General features: G+C 37.6%; 1 protein-coding gene across 3 annotated transcripts in view; it reads right to left on the bottom strand.

Moving 5' to 3' along the window:
• Positions 1-20,853, bottom strand: part of ALDH1A2 (aldehyde dehydrogenase 1 family member A2) — a 96,627-nt gene that overhangs the window by 39,649 nt on the left and 36,125 nt on the right. For 2 of the 3 annotated variants that reach the window (XM_069459429.1, XM_069459410.1), the window contains 4 exons: positions 18,594-18,723; positions 3,597-3,658; positions 1,465-1,593; positions 1,225-1,338 (listed from right to left, as the gene is read on the bottom strand). In XM_069459429.1, coding sequence (XP_069315530.1) covers positions 1,225-1,338; positions 1,465-1,593; positions 3,597-3,658; positions 18,594-18,723 — 435 coding nt within the window. The remainder of the gene's footprint in view (positions 1-1,224; positions 1,339-1,464; positions 1,594-3,596; positions 3,659-18,593; positions 18,724-20,853) is intronic. The other variant, XM_069459420.1, reaches the window with a different exon arrangement.

The following is a 20,853-nucleotide window of genomic DNA, read 5'->3' as shown; positions in this document are numbered from 1 at the left end:
AGGAGGATGGCTTGAGGCCAGGAGTTTGAAGTTACAGTGAGCTATATCATACCACTGCACTCCAGCCTGGGCAACAGAGCAACAGAGTGAGACTCTGTCTCAAAAAAAAAAAAAAAGAGAATGCAAAATATTGGTTAATAATTTTTATGTTAAAATGTACTATATTGAAAATACTGGATTAAATGAAATGTTAAAATTAATTTTACTTATTTCTTCTTTTGTTTTTAAAATGTGGCCTCTTCCAATTTTACATGACAGATGTTGCTCTAATTTGATTTCTATTGGATAGCCGTTCTAGAGCTGCAGACATCTGTTGTTCAATAATGGTGTCATCTGTGAGGTTCTGCTTGAAACAAAAAGATTCAGACTCTCTCTTGATTATCTGTTACTTGACTCAAAGACATATTGAAGTAACATTTTATAAATCTCCCTAAACACACTTGTGACTCTGTGTCAGGGATCTGTAAACTATGCCCCATCTGCCAAATTTGGCCTGCTACCTGTTTTGGTATGACCTACAAGCTAAAAACATTTTTTTTGCATTTTTAAATGTCTGGAAAAAAACAAAAAGATTAACATTTTGTGATTCACAAAAATTATATAAAATTCTAATTTCAGTGTCTATAACTAAAGTTTTATTAGCACATAGCCATGCTCATTATTATGTATTATCTACAACTGCTTGGTGTTACTAGGGCATGGTTGAATAGCTGTGACAGAGACCACATTCCTTGAAAAATCTACATTTATTATCTGGCCCTTCACAGAAGAAAATTTCCTGACCCCTGCTTTATGTCACCCCTTATGGCTCATGGGGCACAGTTAGTTGCTAATTGCATATATAGGACCTGGCAAAACAAAGAGAAGGGAACGTTGTGTCTCAATTCTCATCTGTACCAGAGACTAGTTTAGATTTCCAGCTTAACTTGCTTCTGCCATTTGACTCAAAAAAGTATCTAGAACCCCAGTTTCTGGGACAGTTTTTACACAGTTTTGCACACAAATGCTTAGAGATCTGTGGCACCGAATGGTCAATGTGTGCCTTTGCTTGCACATTCACCAGCGTTCTGTCTATAATACCAAGGTTGTCCTTTGGGAGCTTCAGTACTCACTACCCTGCTGGTGTCCAGCCTATGGGTATTATTTTCAGTGTTCTTTTACCCCTTTTACCCCTCTACTCATTCACAGAACTGTTTTTCAGCTTCTGGTTTCTCAGATACCTACCTCAGTAGACCCTGTGAATGCAATCTTGTCTATGCCAACATGAGAAGCTATTGCTGCTCCAGCTGTTGGCCCGTATCCTGGCAAAATATTGATGACTCCTGGTGGAAAGCCAGCCTAAGAAAACAGAATAGCAGGAAATGTGGCTTGTGAAAGCTGATGCATTACATTAAATGAGATATGCTCTAACAGGCTCCAACTGTAAAGGGAGTCGGAACCACTCCTGAAGTCAGTTTCTCTTACCTCCTTGATGAGGGCTCCCATGTAGAGTGCGCTGAGTGGTGTTTGCTCTGCAGGCTTAATAACTACTGTATTCCCACAGCACAGAGCTGGAGCAATCTTCCAGGCAAACATCAGCAGGGGGAAGTTCCACTGAAAGGAAAAAACTCAAAGTTGATAGATGGAAAAATATTCCTTCACCGCTTTGTTTTCAAGCTGTGAGTTCTCAGATTTCTCAAACTAGTCCTCAACATAAATCTTGTCTACCACCAAGTATAGATGTTTGGATTTTTAATAACTTCATTAAGAATAGAATAGCATTGACCTTGAAAATCTCTCTTTTACTCTCTGTTCAACAAATTACTCTAGTGCAACTACTCACCAAAATAAATCTCTTGGTAAAAAGCGTTCGTTTTTTGTTTGTTTTGTTTTGGTTTTTCACTGTTGTTGTTTTATATACTTTTAAAATTGGGCTTTGGTTCTAATAAGTTCTTGCATATTAAAACTTTCCCTTGCATCTGAAATTTTTACACAAGGATTTTAAAACTGGTATGAAAGCTCTTCAATGTGGAAAAGCTAGAAAAGAAAATTCTGTGAATTATATTTAAGTCAATGTGTGTTTCAAGGCAGCATTTTTTTCTTTATACATTTACTGTCACAAAACACATATGATTACAAAAAATAAAGGGCATCTACCGTTGACTATGCAAAAATTTTCATTTGTCTCCTTCCCACTGCAAAATATGCTAATGGAGACTAAAATATATTTATGTGAGTATATGAATTTGGGGCCAAAAATGGCTTACATTGATTTTAAAAGGATATTAAGCTTGTATTGTCATAAGCACAGGCATGAGCCTCAATACTATCAGGTGTCATTGATAATTTCATTAAGAAAGAAAACAGAAATCCCGGTCCTTGGCTTCAGCCCCTGACCACAATGTGTTTCTGCCTGAAGCATCTCAGCTGCCATCCTTGAAGGATTCTCACTGGCTCTGGCAAGCTTGCAAAAATATACAAGTGTCTTGCCTTCACCAAACACCCAATTTCTTTTCCCCTTAGTTGTTTATAAACTTGAGAGTCCACAGTAATGTTTTAATTCCATCTACAGTATATAAATCTTGGAGTGCAGTAATTGAGCTAGAGCTGGCTGACAAGGAGCTCTTGTCCTATCGGTGAAGTCTGGGGAAGGGCAAGAAGAGCAAGTTGGAGTCCTACGATGCAGGGGACAGGCCGCACCCATGAGCTGATCCAAGTGAGATTTCTTTAGGGGTTTAGGAGAAGAACTTAAATCAAACCTTTCCCTTTTCCCTTTTCATTCTCTAATAAATTTCACAGTAACCTGGGACTTACCTATCATTTCAACAAATATTAATACCTCTCCCCAAAATCTTTGGTTCTTAAAGCCAAAGATTATCTTTACTTATTCTCCTATATAATAGAAAAGTTCTTGTCTATGCTGTAAGAGTTTAATTTGAGCCTCCCCTTGAAATCCTGCCAGAACTATTAGCTAGTACTGTTAGAAGCTTCAGTGATATTTTGTATTGTGCCAAGGGTGTGTATGAGAGAGAGAGAGAAAAAAAAAGGACAATGTTTAATGTTCCAATCCAAACACTAAGCACTACATCTATTTCCCTTTACAAGACACACAACAGCCCGGCATGGTTTCAATTATGACCGTGACGTTAATTGTACTTCTGTGTCTTCTGTAGTGTCTTCTATCTAGATTCTTGTGAAAAGAAACAGTGGGAAAGAACGGGATTAAAAGACCATATAAAATAATATGCCTGGAAAGATGGTGAGTCACAGTTTTAAAAAATAAACAAGCAAATATAACAAAGCATTAATTTTCCATAAGCAGAATGGACACCCATAACCAAGGGCAAGTTATTAATACACTATGCTTTGCTTTGCTTATTTTAATCATGAGAATTCCATGACTTGAGAACTCAACTCCTGGTAATGGAGCTGAAACCCTATTAACCTGTTCAAATAAGCATTTGCAGGGAGGCTGTTAAAGATATGTCAACAACATGAGCTCAGTTTTTTTTCCCCCAGTAATGGAAAACACACATCGCTGAGGACCATGTTTTATGTGTCTTTAAGAGAACTGGGTCAAATGAAAATAAATACGAGGTGCGAGGAGATACACTCACTGGGATGATCTGTCCACATACTCCAATGGGTTCATGTCTTGTAAAGGTAAAATAGTCTCCATCTGAAAGAAATAAGCATGATCACTCCCAGAAAGTTTAGATAAGAAGAAAAAAATAGAGAACCTTGGTGAACCTTTTTGGTGGCAGCAAAAACCAGAAATGAAGTGGAAAAACATCCACTCAACCACGCACACAAACTGGTAGAAGACTATCATTTGGCATAGGATAGCTCCAGATATGGCTTTTAGATACTCAAACAGAGTGCTGAGGCAAGGACCTCTAAGGCAAAATAAAACACAAATTTATGACACTAGGAGTCCTGTGGGGTGGGGGTGGGACAGACTGGAAACTGAATATATTAAAAGACTAAATCTTATATTAAATATTAAAATAACATAGGTAGAAAGAAGAGTTGTTTGATTTTAAAAACTGAGGTGACAAACTTTTTTTTTTTTTTTAGAGATGGAGTCTTGCTCTGTCACCTGGGCTAGAATACAGTGGCGTCATCACAGCTCACTGCAACCTCAAACTCCTGGGCCTAAGTGATCTTCCTGCCAAAGCCTCCTGAGTAGCTGGGACTACAGGCATGTGCCACCACACTCAGCTAATTTTTCTATTTTTTGTAGAGACAGGGTCTTGCTCTTGCTCAGGCTGGTCTTGAACTCCTGGCCTCAAGAAATGCTCCAATCTCGGCCTTCCAAAGTGCTGAGATTACAGGCCGGGGCCACTGCACCTGACCAGAGGTAACAAATTTTTAAATAACTTTCTGAAGTATTAAAAAAAACTAAGTAAAATGCTATTGGGCAAATTTTAAATGCTGGACAACTGGAAAAAGTGAGGAGTAAAAGTAAGATACATTTCATAACTCAATCCAGGTGTCAAAACATACTTCCTGGGTACTAGTAGAACACAAGCATGTCCTGGGCTATTTAAAGAAGGCAAAAATCCACTTCTTAAAAAAAACCCATCAATAACCCAAAGCCTCCACCCTCAAACTAGACTTAGAAATAAGGATGTCCTTGTATCCCTAGAGGCTAAAATAAATAGAGCTTGAGAGAAATTAGGAATAATGGGCAATTGGAATAATTATCCAGGAAGTCCAAGCCAAAGTCTTCTATAGGAAAATGTCATTGCTTTTATCCGAATTATTTTAAATGGCTAACTGAAATAACCAAAGAATGGCTCGTTTTTAGCAGCTGGCATTTCATTTTCAATACTGGGCAAAGTCTTTGTTTTTTCCTCCATTGCCAGTCCTTTGGCCACTTCATTAATATTTGTTTTCTCTCTCAAAAGCAGTTCCCCTGGGAAAATGAAGACACTCCACTAATATTCATGAAAGTATAACTATTAGAGACGGGGATGAAGGTGGGGACAGGAGGAGTGTGTGGGTCGGGGAAAGAAAAATGATGTGAATTAGACTGTTTATCATTCTCTCAACACATTTAAATCACTAACGTTTATTACACAGAATTGTTTTAACTAAACTCAAAATTATACATTTTTTAAATAATTAAGTTAAAGGTATCGGTCCCTCTCTCTCTGATCTCTATTCCTTCTTTTCAAAGAACTTTTATTCACATACAAATACAGTACATGAAGGATCTTTTATCCCCCTCCTCTTTTTTTATACAAATGGGATCATATTATTCACAATCTTTTATATTTTTTCATTTTTTCATACAAAGCTATCACATCTAATGACTGCATGTTATTCCGTTGGCTCAACAAATGAAGGTACTACTGTGAACTCTCCTGAGGGACATCCAGGTTGCTTTCAGTTTTGGCTATTGTAAGTAATTCTGTAAAGACTATCATTATACATAGATCTTTTCATATCTGTGAAATTTCTTGATCAAAGTATAGTACATTTCACGTTTTCATAAATATTGCCAAATCACCCTTCAGAAAAGTTAAACAATTTGTAATTCCAACAAGCTGCTATTTTTCTACTCTTTAACACTGGAGTCTTTCAAACATTTTAATTTCAGCCAATCTGACAGTTGGAAAATGGTAACTTACTTTGATTTGTGTTTAATGATATATGAGGGTGAACATCTTTTCATGTTTATATCCTTTGCCATTTTTCTATTGGGTTATTCCTCTTTTTAGCCCTTTGAAAAGCTCTATGGATATTAAGGAAATTAGGCTTCTGTCATATTATTGCAAAGATTTTCCCCAATCTGCTGCTTATCTCTTGACTTTGTTCTATGTATCTTATTTTAAATGGAAGAAATTAGGAAGTAGCCTGGCTTTTGAAACTGTAGGAAAATTTTAAAAAATACATCTCCTATCACAGAAAAAAATAGCCAAGATGTTGAAAACTGTCCATTGAATGACAATAAAGAAGTCCAAATAATATTTTAAAAAATCAAGTTAACTATCTTACCTCTCTATGCAGAGAACTCAAGAATCTTCTGAATAGATACCATTCTTTACTATTGTGCAAGTTACTATGATTCTTCAATTTGTAAATCTCTGGAAAGGTTTTTCATGCGGAGCAACAACACTGATCAATAGGCTAGAGAATTTCTCTTGTCTTCCCCAACTAAACTCTTTAATTTGGCTAAGGTGGTGGATTCAGGTAGATAGTCACAGAACACAGAATCAGAGTGTAATGTCAAGATGCAGTACAAACAGGGCTGAGGAAAAAAGGGGGAAATGAACTGAAGAAGAGCACAGGTGTTTATTTTAGCAGCACATGTAGGAACGTGGAATGATTCAGAGAAAATTCACAAGGCACCTGCACAAGCACAGCATGGTAGTTCATAAAGCATTTCCCCCTCTACATTCTACATGCTTAAGAATTCAGTTGTATTACTTACATAATGTCAAAAGTCACTGAAAAAATGAAAGCAAGGAGAAAAAAATGTAGACAAAATCTTAAAAATCTGATCTCATGAGGAACTGAGCTTGACTCCATAATTGTATCCCAAGAGAAACTGAGTTATGAGGAATGAAAACTTCCTTGGATAAACTGTTCACAGATTTGATAAACATTTAGCCAAAGGCTAATACAAGGAGAGGTTCTGAATCTTCTAATCTCTACAGTTCCTTTAAGTAGTAAATAAAGAAATAAAGGGTATTTTGATGTTTTAATTCTTCCCAAAAGAGCACTGAGTGGAAGGAATAAGGAAAGGGCTCTAGACCTTGTGAGCTGTTTGTATTCCCATGTGGACAGCGATAGATGACACCCTTAGTCTGACCCGGGGGGCCTGGCAAACACGAGCACTACCCTTTCTACAGGTACCCTGGGCTGGAGCTAACAGCACCCAACAGTTCCTTCGAAACTACTAAGACCCTGCTCTGGATCCGACAGAGCTTCTAGATCAGGGTTACCTTAAGGCCAGTCCCTCAAGAGCCACCTTCATAATTTCAGACTTAACTGTGAACACAAAGCATCCAGAGATCTTGTTAAAATGCAGACTGCGAACCACCAAGTCTGGGGTGAGACCTGAGAATCTGCATTTCTACATCCTTCCAGGTGATGCCGGTGTTTCTGATCCACTGACCACACTCCAAGGAGCAAGATCCAGAGGAATCAAGAGGGGAGAGGGGGTCCATGACCTAGGTTGCTTTACAGTTGTCTTACTTCATTTTTATTTTTTGCCTCTCTGATAACTCTACTAATTTGCCTGAAAGGAATTTGAAGGCTAGGAGAATCTGATCAGTGTTTTTAATACTTTTAAACTAGTAAAATAAGAACAAAAGCACTATATATGCAGAACCTTATAAAATATTCTCACATTCTTACCTCATTTCACACTCAACACTATTCCAAGAAAAAAAAAAAAAACAAAGCAACTATCATTATCAACACTTTATAAATGGAGAAATTATGGCACACAGAGGTTAAGTCCAAAGTGATATACAGATATAACTGGTTAAGCTGTCATTCCTGACTTCGATTTGGGTCTTCAGACTTCTAGTTCTTTGCCTGTAAAAACATATTAAAGACTTTTTTGTGTTCTGGATTGAGATGGATAATCACAAACCACAGAATTAGAGTATAATTTCAAGAAAGAGTACAAATGGAGTAAAAAAAAACCAAAAAAAACGATAACCCTTTTGTGAGGAAGGGTGAAGATGATTGTTTGATAATCTGGGCACTGAGACCTCAAGCACACTCTGGTATCTCACGTTACAAAGGGAGCACTACAGAGCAACGTCCCCCAGGATGCGGGAGCCCAGGACTGAGGGCCTCTTTCCTTGTCATCTAGGCAGAGCTGACTCTCTCCTATACCTATGATGATAGATACAAGGAGTACTCTTCTCTGTCTAGAAGAAAAATTATAGCCCACTTTTCCATCTTTTATATTAATAATGCTCTCTAAATATGGCAGGATGGTGTAAAAGCTTTCCTTCATTTCTCTAGCTTTGTATTATAAGCTCAACAGCTTGATCTAAAAGCATCTTCACCCAAACTCCAGTACTATGTTTTAGGCTACGATGATTTTAGGTCTTCTAACCAAACATAAGGGATTAGAGAGAGGGCTTAGATCCAGCAAAAAAAAAGGGTTGCATTTGATGAGGTAGCAGAAAAATGTTCTGAATACCACCTTCTGGGGTCAACAGGTTAGAACATAACTATGGTGGAGAAAACTAAAGAAGAGATAAGAGACCAAAACAGAAATATTAAATCACATGTTTAGGACTTTTTATTCGTCAGTCTCTTCTTTTTCATTCAAAAAGGTAAAAAATTCAGAGTAATAGATACTGCGCTTAAAATAGGTTTAAAGACATAGCCAGAGGCCGGGCATGGTGGCTCACGCCTAGCACTCTGGGAGGCTGAGGCGGGTGGATCGCTCGAGCTCAGGAGTTCGAGACCAGCCTGAGCAAGAGCAAGACCCTGTCTCTACTAAAAATAGAAAGAAATTATCTGGCCAACTAAAATATATATAGAAAAAAAATTAGCCGGGCATGGTGGCGCATGCCTGTAGTCCCAGCTACTCGGGAGGCTGAGGCAGAAGGATTGCTTAAGCCCAGGAGTTTGAGGTTGCTGTGAGCTAGGCTGACGCCACGGCACTCACTCTAGCCAGGACAACAAAGTGACACTCTGTCTCAAAAAAAAAAAAAAAAAAAAAAAAGACATAGCCAGAGACAACTTTTCTAGTATGTTTTTATATCTGAGTGTTTTTAATGACCAAAGAGTAGTTTACGACTCATGAAGAATATAAAAAAGAATATAAAAAATCTTACAATTAAATACTTCATTATGCTATGAACTCAGCTGAACTGTGGATTAAATTGTACTGAATATGTGTACACTGAGCCACTTCTATGACTATAATTAAGAAAAGCCTTTGTCCCTAGAGATAAGTAATAGAATAAGCCTCCTCTGTATTTGGGAACTATTGAGACACTGTTCTATGTTTTTTGATGGGGGCTTATAAAAATCACAGAAGAGGCTGGATGTGGTGGCTCACACCTGTACTCCTAGCACTATGGGAGGCTGAGGTGAGAGGATTGCTTGAGTCCAGGCACTCGAGACCAGCCTAGGCAACATAGTGAGACCCCATCTCTACAAAAAAATAGAAAAATTAGCCAGCTATGGTAGCTCATGCCTGTAATCACAGCTACTCAGGAAGCTGAGGCAGAAGGATTGCTTAAGCCCAGGAGTTTGAGATTGAAATGAGCTAGGAGCACACCACTATACTCTAGCCCAGACAACAGAGCAAGACCCTGTCTCAAAAAAAAAAAAAAAAAAATTACACAGAAGAGATAGTAATATTTAGTTAATTAGAATAATTTAAGTTTTTGGATAATTTCTATAAGACAAACATTAATTCTTAAAGCAGATTTTGTAAATTCCTGAAATTTTATTTGACAGAATTTTTATTCTCTTAACAGTATCAGGCATTGGCACATTCTATATATAAACTAGAGAAAGTGTGATTAGGCAAGCAGTATAGTCAATAGAATCAGAAAAATTTGAAATATGTCAGAAATTGAGGAGAAATTTACCAAATACGGACCTCAAGAAATAGCTCCGTATAACACTCGCATTTCAAGAACTGTAGCAAATTTTGTATATCTAATAACAATAAATGTGAGTTTATTCAGTGGCATAAAAATCTATAATGTAATTTAGTGAATAAAAGTCATCTTCCAATTTCTAATCTGTGTATAGAGTTACCCTTCAAGGAGCTGGCAACCCTTTTGATGATGCCAGTATTAAACAATTAGATCAATTACATCAAACTATTCCATTATGTACCCTAGCAGATTCCTATGCATGTGACACTAAACAGACCTTACTGAGCATTTCACGCTATAACGATAAACTCTGTAAATGCCTATACAAACACTGAAACTTTATGTTAGTATGAAGTGGTACCAACACTTTTCTTCCCAGGAGTCTGCTGGTAGCTTCTAAGAAGTTAGATTACATGTTCCTGAGTCTTTCATGAAGGTATCTTATTTCTACCACTACATGATCTTGAAAAAAAGTTATTTCTCTAGACCTTGGTTCCTTTGTGAAATGAGGAGATAGGTCTTAGGAATTCCTGAAGTCCTTTTCAGCCTCAACCTCTTAAAGAGGTTCCTTGTGAAGATGACTTCACAACCTCCTGTCACCACCAATACAAGTCCCATTAACTAGGGTCTTCTTAGATGGGCAGAAGAAATAACCCCTCACTCTCATTCTGATGAGATTTCAGATTTTGAGAAGTGAGAACACAAGATTTACCCTGTGCATTGGCTACTGATGACACTAAAGCAGACCAAGCTGACACAAGGCAAAACCTTAGCATCTGAGTCAGTGTCTTTGTGTATTTGTAGCATATTCTTTAGTTTAACAGGTAAAACTGAAGATGGTGAAGCAGATAAATAATTACACATGACCTGGGTAGTCTTTAACCTGTTCTACATACTAATACATGGCAAAGCCATTTTTATGTCAGAATTCAGCTTAAACCATGGACTACATTTTCTCTGCTTACATACTACAGAATCAATAAAATCAGTACTATCACAGGGAAAAACCTAAGGAAATACAAATCAATTAACTTCCATTTTTCCCTCAGTACACTGAAAACAAGCTTTCATCCTTCCTTCATCACAAGGAGGCTGTGGACGTGAGAGGAACAGAGGATTGTGATAAAGGTTAAAAATATCAAAATGGGGAAAATAATACTTTTCTTCAGAGCTGCTATTAGACATTAGAGATAATATAACAGGTACAAAGAAAGTGTTCAATGAATCATAGTAATGGTTATTATTTATCATAGTAATTAGGAGCTGCCATAGTAGGAGGGTCAGAGCATGGGATTTATGGTCAGAGAGAATGGCAGGACAGAATAGATGGTGTAATAAAGGAAGCAATATCAAGACCCTTGTGAATCAAAGTGGTATTGCGTAGTTCTGCAGTAATATTCAATTGTGGCCCTTGAGTGGGATGGAATGAAGACTGGGGGAGAAATTCCCAATTCAAAGGAAGAAACAGCTGTCCAGTTCATGGCTCAAAAGTGATCATGAGATACTCCTTTTCTCTTCTTCTGAAATATTCTAGTGGGAGGCTATCCTTCAGTGAGAGAGATAAAGCAGATACGTGCTCTCTCCAAATGATTACCCATTTATAATCGAAGTGCTCTTTCTAAAATATAATTTTGATCAAGGCACTCATCTATTTAAAATATAATAATTCAGTGACTCACTGTTGACTGTGGAATAAAACTTGTAGCATGGCTGCCCCAGGCTCAGAGCCCCATTGTCTTCTCCATCTGGCTGTACTTTCAGATCCACTAACACACTGTACTCTCCTCCCTCCGTACGTTTCACAGGCTATTACCACGCCTGTGATGCCCTATCTCCATCTTCACTTATTTGTCCTTCAGGGATCACCTAGCACATCCCACCTGCTTCTCCAGGAAGCCTTAATACTGGTTAGATGTCTCTCCTGTGGAGTCTCATCAAACTTCATACTTCCATATCTGAATAGGCCACACTGTATTATAGTTTCCTGCCTATTTGTTTGTTTTCTTTATTATTCTATGAACATCCTAGTTATTTGCCTTTGTATCCCCAGTGCCTAACACAGGACCTGAAACATAGCAGGTGCTCAAAAATTTCTGCTGAATTAATTAATGTATGAAGAAATGTGTGTAATGAGAAGCTGAAGCTGATGCCTAGAGGAGGAGGTAAAAGCAGAGCCCTCCCCATTGCATGGTACCTTCTTCAGCCTTCCTAAGTGGGAAGGAGTCCACAGACAACAGCATGATTCCTCCCACATTTTTGGTTCTTATCCTTTAGTGTCAGAGATGCTAAGCTGAATAAACATGGAATATGATTCAATGTGTTAATAGTAAAGCAAAGTAGTCTTATATTTTCAAATTAAAAAAAAAAACCTTGCAGATTCTTTTTTATGGTTAACCAGACAAAACTATGTGCTTTTCATCCCTAACACTCACTACAAAAGCCTCCTTCACCCATATGGTTATGATCTAGGCAGGGAGATCCACAATCTTAAGTGTTCCAGAACATTTAAGATTCATAAATGCCATCTTGAGAAAACTAGACTCTAGACACAGTATATCTTTATTATTCATGGATTCTGTATTTGAGAACTTTCCTACTTGTTAAAATTTATTTGTAACCCCCAAATCAGTACTCATGTCACTTTCACAGGCATGTGCATCCAGAGCAGGAAAAAAATTGAGTTGCCCAAGGAACACATTCTCAGCTGAGATTGAACAAGGTGACACTCTGCCTTCCTGGTTCAGCTCTCATACTGTAAAAATATTTGTCCTTTTTGGGGTCTGTTTAGTGCCACATTTTTCACATTTCTGTGCCTTTTATTCATGATTTCTCTGTTTACAATGGCCCCTAAGCATGGGGCCAAAGTGCTGTCTATTGTTCCTAAGTGCAAGAAGGCTATGATGTGCCTTATGGAGAAAATACATGTGTTGGACAAGCTTTGTCCAGACATGAATTGTAATGCTGTTGGCTGGCTGGCCACAAGTTCAATGTTCATAAATAAATAATATATATATTAAACAAAAGGTCTTTCAACAGAAACACACATAAAACTAGATCATATTTTGATCACTGGACAAAAATGTTGTGACCAGGAGCTTGCAGGAACCTAACCCTGTATTTCCCCTAGGAGCAATAGTTCACTATTTGCTATTTCAGTGTTCATGATAACTTTATAGAACATAACTACCATGAATAATGAGAATCAACTGTATATTAATCTAAAAATCTTCAAAAGGTTGAAGATTTCACCAGGGCAACTGGCCTCTTTACATTCCGGCCCTGCTGAACCAATCTCCATAAGAAGAGAGTTTACAATGGCTAAGGCAGAAAGAAACTTGGGTTTGAATCTTAGGCCTGCCACTTACTGACCATGTGACCTTGTTCAAGACACTAAACCTTTACTATCTTATTTTCTTACCTGTAAAATGGGTATAATACCTATTTAAATCCAGCCTATCTCATAGATCACACAGAGAGTCTCAAAGATACTGAATGTAAAAGAACATTTTATATGCTCAAGAGCTATGCAAATATATAGTACATCATTCCTTTATAATTCCAAATATAAAATTGGGATGTTTCACAGAGAAATGTATGTAACATATGGCTAAAGACTATTTTAGATTTCACTGTGGAAAAAAGCCAACCATGCAGAGAAAAAAAAAACAGGCTGATGTTAATTTGTGGAGTTATAAATGACAAATAAATGGATTGACTGAACAAATCTAGAATAAAGACATGAATAATTATGACCCCCTTACCCTGATTTTCCCCTATAATCCTCCTAATTTAGTCCAGCTAGATTTACCAAACACTGGACTAGCCAAAGGCATTGTTGGCTAAATTTTCAGTAGCCTCTAAGCAAGCCCAAATGTATCTAAAACTAGAACAGAGAGGAAAGCTGCCAAGTTCACCTCTGTCTCCATCCTTGTCTCATCTGTTTGAGATACCATGGTGAAAGCCATAACCCAAATCCCAGCCTCCTAAGAGCTCTGCCTGCAGACCTGACCCCAGGGAGAGTCCCTCATCCCAGTATGCCTCTAAATGCACATTCAGAAAAATTGGGGAAACAAAAAATTACTTACGTTTAAAAGAATTTCTCTTTTTTTTCCCTCATTGTCTGAACACCAGGAATGAGTAAAGGTGAGAACGACTACTCTGAGAGCCTTTTCTAAGCTCTGTATTTCTAACTCCTAGGTCAGCATCCTCAGGATCTCCAAAGAGAATGAGATGAAAACAGCGAGGCTTATGGACCAACCACCTCTATTGCCAGATAAAGTTCCATATTTAAAGCATCAAATATCATCAGAGACTCCAATAAATCTTTATCTAAACATGGTCTTCCCTCCAGAGGAAGTAAAAAAAAAAATCAGGACACTGTTAGGCCAAATAGAGACCTATATGTACTGCCTTCTGTTTGACCTCATTCCTAAGATATTTAAATGCCTGAAACATATCTGTTGTTTTAATAGTGAAATGGCAGGTGAGGTCGGGAAAAAATCTGGGGTCTTTGATCTTGTTAATTTACCTTTCTGTACTGAAATAGGAGAGGCCACCCTGAAAAGGCTGACACATGTCCTGTTTTTGACAAAGGTTTTAAGTGTCGAGCCCTCCAACAGGTATGCTCACAATGAATAGTGACTCCCTGCTTCACTTAGGCCATCCCCAAATCCTGCAAGTGATGCCAGAGAACAGTTGTTCTGTGATATCTGTAGAGTCAGAACTGAACTAAGATTTTGACATGGCCCAAGAGCAATCCTTCCTATCCTTCTGAGTCTGCTGAACAAGGGAAATCTTTGGCCGGGAAGAGTACCTACAATCTGAAACCCATTTTCTAAAGCCAACATTCCACATGTCATTTGTGGCGGTCATTTTCAAATAGTCCTTTGAAGTTTTGTTCTATCTCTTCTCTACTCTCACTATGACTACTTCTTCCTTTCTCATTCCATGCCCACATGAGGCATCACAACAGCTACCTAGCTTGGTGCTGCTCTCTGTATCCTCTCCTTGCTACTCAATGCAGAGGATCAACAACACAGATATCAACTGGAAGCTAATTAGAAATGCAGCGTCTCAGGCCCCCACCTCAAAACTATTCCATCAGAAACTGCACTTGAAGAACGCCCCAGGTGATTTCTGTGCACAATAAAGTGTGAGAAACACTGCCCAGGCCACCCACACTATCAGCCAAACCACCCCCTTTTCTGGTAAATCAGTGCTGCTCAGCCTGACTACAAAGGCCCACAGGGACACTCCAAAGTACCCAGCATTACTTTCCACTCTTGTTAGTATGCACACTCCATGGAAAGCAGACTGCTTTCCAGAGAACACAGGTAGAGCAACTGGCATAGTACTTATTTAGCAGCATCTAGTATCTACTTAATAAACTTGCATTTTCTTTCCTTATGTCTACTCACCATTCTCCACATCCTATCTCTTTCAGTCTGTCCCTTTCCTATAATGATACCTCTTCCTCCCAAGACCTAAAATGGATCCTCTAGTGAAATGATTATGAGCCTAGCCTCTAATGTCAAAATTTTAGTTCTAAAACTTATTTGCTGTGTTAATTAGGATAACTATTAATATTTAACTTCTCTAGGCATCAGTTTCCACCTGTATAAACTGAGGATGTTTATAATAGTGCCTTCCTCTTTGGGTTGTTGTGAAAGCACTCAATTGGTATTAGCTATCACTAGTATTTAAGCTCAGAACAAGACCTCTCCACTGACTGCTTTAGTCTTAGATAGTTTTCCTCTCCTTTAAAGGGCTACAGCCCTGACAGACAAAGCATACAACTTAGCACCTAATTATAACTCTTCTGTAGGGACCTTTACTTGTTTTTTTGTTGCTGGTTTTGTCTTCTGACCTGGATCTTAATAATTTTAAAAAAGGATCTTAATATGCAAAAATTTTCAATAAAATACTAGCAAATCGAATCCAAGTACTTATCAAAAAATAATTCACCACGACCAAGTGGGCTTTATCCCAGAGATGCAGGGGTGGTTCAACATACGTAAATCTATAAATGTAATTCACCACATAAATAGAAGCAAAAATAAAAACCATATGATACTCTCATTAGATGCAGAAAAAGCATTTGACAAAATTCAACACCCTTTTATGATAAAAACGCTTAACAAAATAGGCATTGATGGAACCTACCTAAAAATGATACGAGCCATATATGACAAACCCACAGCCAACATCATTCTGAATGGGGAAAAACTGAAAGCACTCCCACTTAGAACTGGAACCAGACAGGGCTGCCCACTGTCTCCATTACTTTTAAACATAGTATTGGAAGTCCTTGCGAGAGCTATCAGGCAAGAGAGCAGAATCAAGGGAGTCCAAATAGGGAAGGAAGAGATCAAACTCTCACTTTTTGCTGATGATATGATGTTATATCTGGAAAACCCCCAGGATTCAACCATGAGACTCCTGGAATTGATTAATGAATATAGCAAAGTCTCAGGCTACAAAATTAATATACACAAATCAGAGGCATTTATATATGCCAATAACAGTCAATTGGAAAACCAAATTAAAGACTCAATACCCTTCAAAATAGCAACAAAGAAAATAAAATATCTAGGTATATACCTCACTAAAGAGGTAAAGGACCTCTATAAGGAAAACTATGAAACACTGAGAAAAGAAATAGCAGAACTTGCAAATAGATGGAAAAATATACCATGTTTGTGGATCGGAAGAATCAACATTGTTAAAATGTCTATACTACCCAAAGTGATCTACAGATTCAATGCAATCCCTATTAAATTACCAACATCATTCTTTACAGATGTAGAGAAAATAATTATACACTTTGTATGGAATCGAAGAAGACCCCGTATAGCAAAAGCAATTTTAAGCAACAAAAACAAAATGGGAGGTATTAATTTGCCAGACCTCAAACTATACTACAAGGCCGTGGTTCTTAAAACAGCCTGGTATTGGCACAAGTTCAGGGACACAGACCAGTGGAACACAACAGAAAATCCAAATATAGAACCATCCTCATATAGTCACCTAATTTTTGACAAAGCGGGAAAGAATATACTCTGGGGACAAGAATCCCTATTCAATAAATGGTGCTGGGAGAATTGGTTAGCCACTTGTAGAAGACTGAAACAGGACCCACAGTTTTCACCTCTCACAAAAGTCAAATCACGGTGGATAACAGACTTAAACCTTAGGCGTGATACAATCAGAATTCTAGAAGAAAATGTAGGAAAGACTCTTACAGACATTGGCCTAGGCAAAGAATTTATGAAGAAGACCCCTAAGGCCATCACAACAGCAACAAAAATAAATGAATGGGACATGATTAAATTAAAAAGCTTCTGCACAGCCAAAGAAACAGTCACGAGAATAAACAGACCACCTACAGAATGGGAAAAAATTTTTGCATACTACACGTCAGATAAAGGACTGATAACAAGAATCTATTTAGAACTCAGGAAAATCAGCAAGAAAAAATCAAGCAACCCTATCAAAAAGTGGGCAAATGACATGAATAGAAACTTCTCGAAAGAAGATATAAGAATGGCTAACAAACATATGAAAAAATGCTCAACATCCCTAATCATCAGAGAAATGCAAATCAAAACCACAATGAGATATCACTTAACCCCAATGAGAATGGCCTTTATCAAAAAAACCCAAAACAACACATGTTGGCGTGGCTGTGGAGAGACAGGAACACTAATACACTGCTGGTGGGACTGCAAACTAGTGCAACCCCTGTGGAAAGCATTATGGAGGTATCTTAAACAGATTCAAGTAGACCTGCCATTTGACCCAGCAATCCCATTACTGGGCATATACCCAAAGGAAAAAAGGTCATTCTGTAACAAAGACACATGTACCCGAATGTTTATAGCAGCACAATTCACAATCGCAAAGATGTGGAAACAACCCAAATGCCCATCAATACATGATTGGATTAGTAAGCTGTGGTATATGTATACCATGGAATATTACTCAGCTATAAGAAATAATGAAGATATGACATCTCTATGGTTCTCCTGGAGAGAGTTGGAACCCATTATATTAAGTGAAGTATCCCAAGAATGGAAAAACAAGCATCACATGTACTCACCAGAAAATTGGTTTCCCTGAACATCACCTAAATACATATCTAGGAACGACACCAATCGGATATCAGACTGAGGTGGGGGGTGGGGGAGGGGATGGGGGTATGCCTACACAATGAGTGCACTGCGCACCGTTTGGGGAATGGTAACACTTGAAGGTGCTGACTCGGGAAGGGGGGGTGAGGGGGGAGGGACATATACCTACATGATGGGTGCAACGCGAACTATCTGGGGAACGGACACGCCTGGAGCTCTGACTTGGGGGGAAAGGTGGTACATGGGCAATGTATGTAACCTGCAATTCTGTATCCCCCATAACAATAAGATGAAATAAAAAAATAAAAATAAAACTTATTCTTCCAAAAAAAAAAGATCTTAATAATTTTTAAATTATTTTAAAAATAATTATTGTTTTTATAGATCATGAAAGTAATTCATGGTCATTATAGGAAACATAGAAAATAGAGAAAAATACAACAAAGAAATTGAAAATCATCCACAATCTCACCACTCAGAGACAACAACTGTTAACATTTCAGAGTATTTCCTTCCAAAGAGTAGAGTAATATGTTTCTGGACAGCAAGGACCAAGACTTAATCTTCTTGGCATTTTCCATGATTTCCCCCTGCCCAACTCCCTTCCAAACTCCTAGCACCTAACCTAGCACAGTGCTGAGCACTTAGTTCCTTAGATGAATGATGTACTGATTTAAGTGGCTTGCCCCTATCCTTGTATATGGAGTATCTGCATATGGAAATAGGGACAATGTCAGAGTTAGTGACATAATGTTTTTGGTTCTTTGGTCAGTTCAAACTGCTGTAAGTGTGCTCATATCTGTATTCCATGTGACTGCTGCTCATGTTTGGTGGTGAAAATGTTTTCCTGTGAAGCTTCACATTTCCCTTTTCAACATACTCAGATTTCACATACCTACAGGAATGGTCATCCCATGAATTTTATCAGCCCAGCCCGCATAGTACCGAAGGGTTTTGATGACGCCCTGCAAATCCACATAAAATGCTTGGAGGAATGGTTTGCCACCATTTAGGGATTCCATGGTCTGTAGGAAAAGAAATGGAGAGGAATCAAATCTCCAGAATTTTCCAGCGATACACTAATTTCTAGCACGGAAGAAAAAAGGAAGCGAGAGAATACAAATGAATATGAATGGTGATACATATCTGGTCAACTCTGATTTCCCAAATAAAAGGATTTCTAGTACTGTCAGTTTGGTTTAGTTTCTAGTAAAAACCACAAGGAGTATATATGTGTATGTTCTTGTGCCTGTGTGTTTCCAGTTACCACTGTCCAAGTATATAAACACAACATTTCTTTAACTGATAATGAAGAAATGTTCTACTTGTCAAACCAGCTTCTGTTATATTAATGATCAGAGCTCACTGGGGATTTTTTGGAGTCTACGCCAGTAATCTGAATCCATAAAGAGGGACAGGAACATGGGCTATTTATGCAACTGATGAGAATATAAAATGTTCTCCACAGCTGCCAAGCCCCCTGCTGAGAAATGGAATATCCATGGTGCACAGTGAGTTTATTTATTACCACCAAATAAACAAGATCTCCTCTAGGGAAGCCCAGACTTTAACAACTTAAAGGCTGATTTTTTGGTAAACATTTATGTTAACCACCATTATCTATTAAGAGTGAAATATCTAATCTGTTTAATAAAAATAGCAATATTAAACAGCTTTGCATTGTAAACATTATTATTTTAATGACATGTTCCTAAACTGGCTAGGTCTGTAACAAAAACAATGAAAAATGAACAAAGTGAAATGAGAAAAGAATATTTTGACTTGAGAGATATTACAGGTGTTACAAGTTTAATAAATGAAATAAACAAAAACATATGTTTGTAATTTCACTTTTTTTTTTTCTTTTTCTTTTTTCTTTTTTTCTTTTTCAAGGCCCAGGGGCAGGGCTCAGACTGCAGGCCAGGACCTGCCCTGCTCTCTGGCTCTGCCCCAGGGTGCAGTGAGCTAATAATTTCACCTTTTTTATAAGGATATTTTTATAACACATACTGGTGTGAAAATTATTAAATTGCTGAAAAAGTTAAAAGTGAAACAGTCTCCGTTCAATGAGATGAAAATACTATTACTTACAATGCAATTTATCTACTTACTATCTGTATAAGAAGAAATTCATTTTAAAATATCATGTTACTTACCACTATATATTGGCTCACCTTTATTAAAGGGAATAAAATTATTTCCCACTAATTTTTAGAACATTTATATGTTCCTAAGAAAGGCAGTACATAATCTATGCAGCTAGCATAAAGCCAAAGTTTACACAGCGTAGAGGAAAGTAGAGTCAATAACCCAAATCTGGGCGACCTAAATGGTACCTATGAGATGTTAACACCAGCCAAATTCACCTGAGAATTGCCAGGTCTATTTTCAATTGTGTTTATTTTGGTTGCAGTATTAATTTCAGTTTTCTGGTCAGGAGCTCCCTTTTATTCCAGAGGCTACCTCTTATTAAAACTCACTTATCTTGTAGTTTGGGAATGTTTAAAAGTAGGAATCTCATTTAGATGTGGTGGGAAAGAGACTTGATCACAGTGAGACAAATGGCAGAAAAAGAAAGGTATTTTAATTTTATTATATGAAAATATAACTGAGCTATATCATCTTATATACTGTTAATCCAATGCTGTAGCTACTATGTATCTTTAACTCAATTAAACAGACATTTATTGAGTACCTGTGTACTCTCGTTTACCATTTATGTGCCAGGAACTATGCTGGATTACATTAAAAAAAGAAGGAAAATCCAATTTAATTCTCAAGGAAATCATAATCCAGTGAAAAAAACATAAAGACCTGCATTCTCCAAGGTGTTCCAAAGAACTCAGTTTTGCACGATATTGGTAGGTTAGCCAGCAAAATAGTATTAAGGCTCGAATAAGCCTGAGTAGCATTGAGTAGGATCTCCATAGCCTTAAAAAGCTCAGTGTTCTGTGAATCTCCAATAAGGAGCTACTTCACCATGAAACAACTTTTTCACAATATGCATAAATACCACATTGGAACAGTATTCCCTGGAGTACCAGATTAGAAAATGTTTTTATAGACAAATAAATGTTATATAGAGCTAGAATCCCAAGTTATCCCCATATAGGAATCATTTTCTATGAACAGAAGGGAAGGCAAGAGAGAAGAGC

This window comes from Eulemur rufifrons, chromosome 2 (genome assembly GCF_041146395.1).
Source record: "Eulemur rufifrons isolate Redbay chromosome 2, OSU_ERuf_1, whole genome shotgun sequence".
In the NCBI taxonomy this organism is placed as follows: domain Eukaryota; kingdom Metazoa; phylum Chordata; class Mammalia; order Primates; family Lemuridae; genus Eulemur; species Eulemur rufifrons.
The sequence above is the reverse complement of the archived record's forward strand: the minus strand, read 5'-3'. Positions and strand labels throughout refer to the sequence as shown.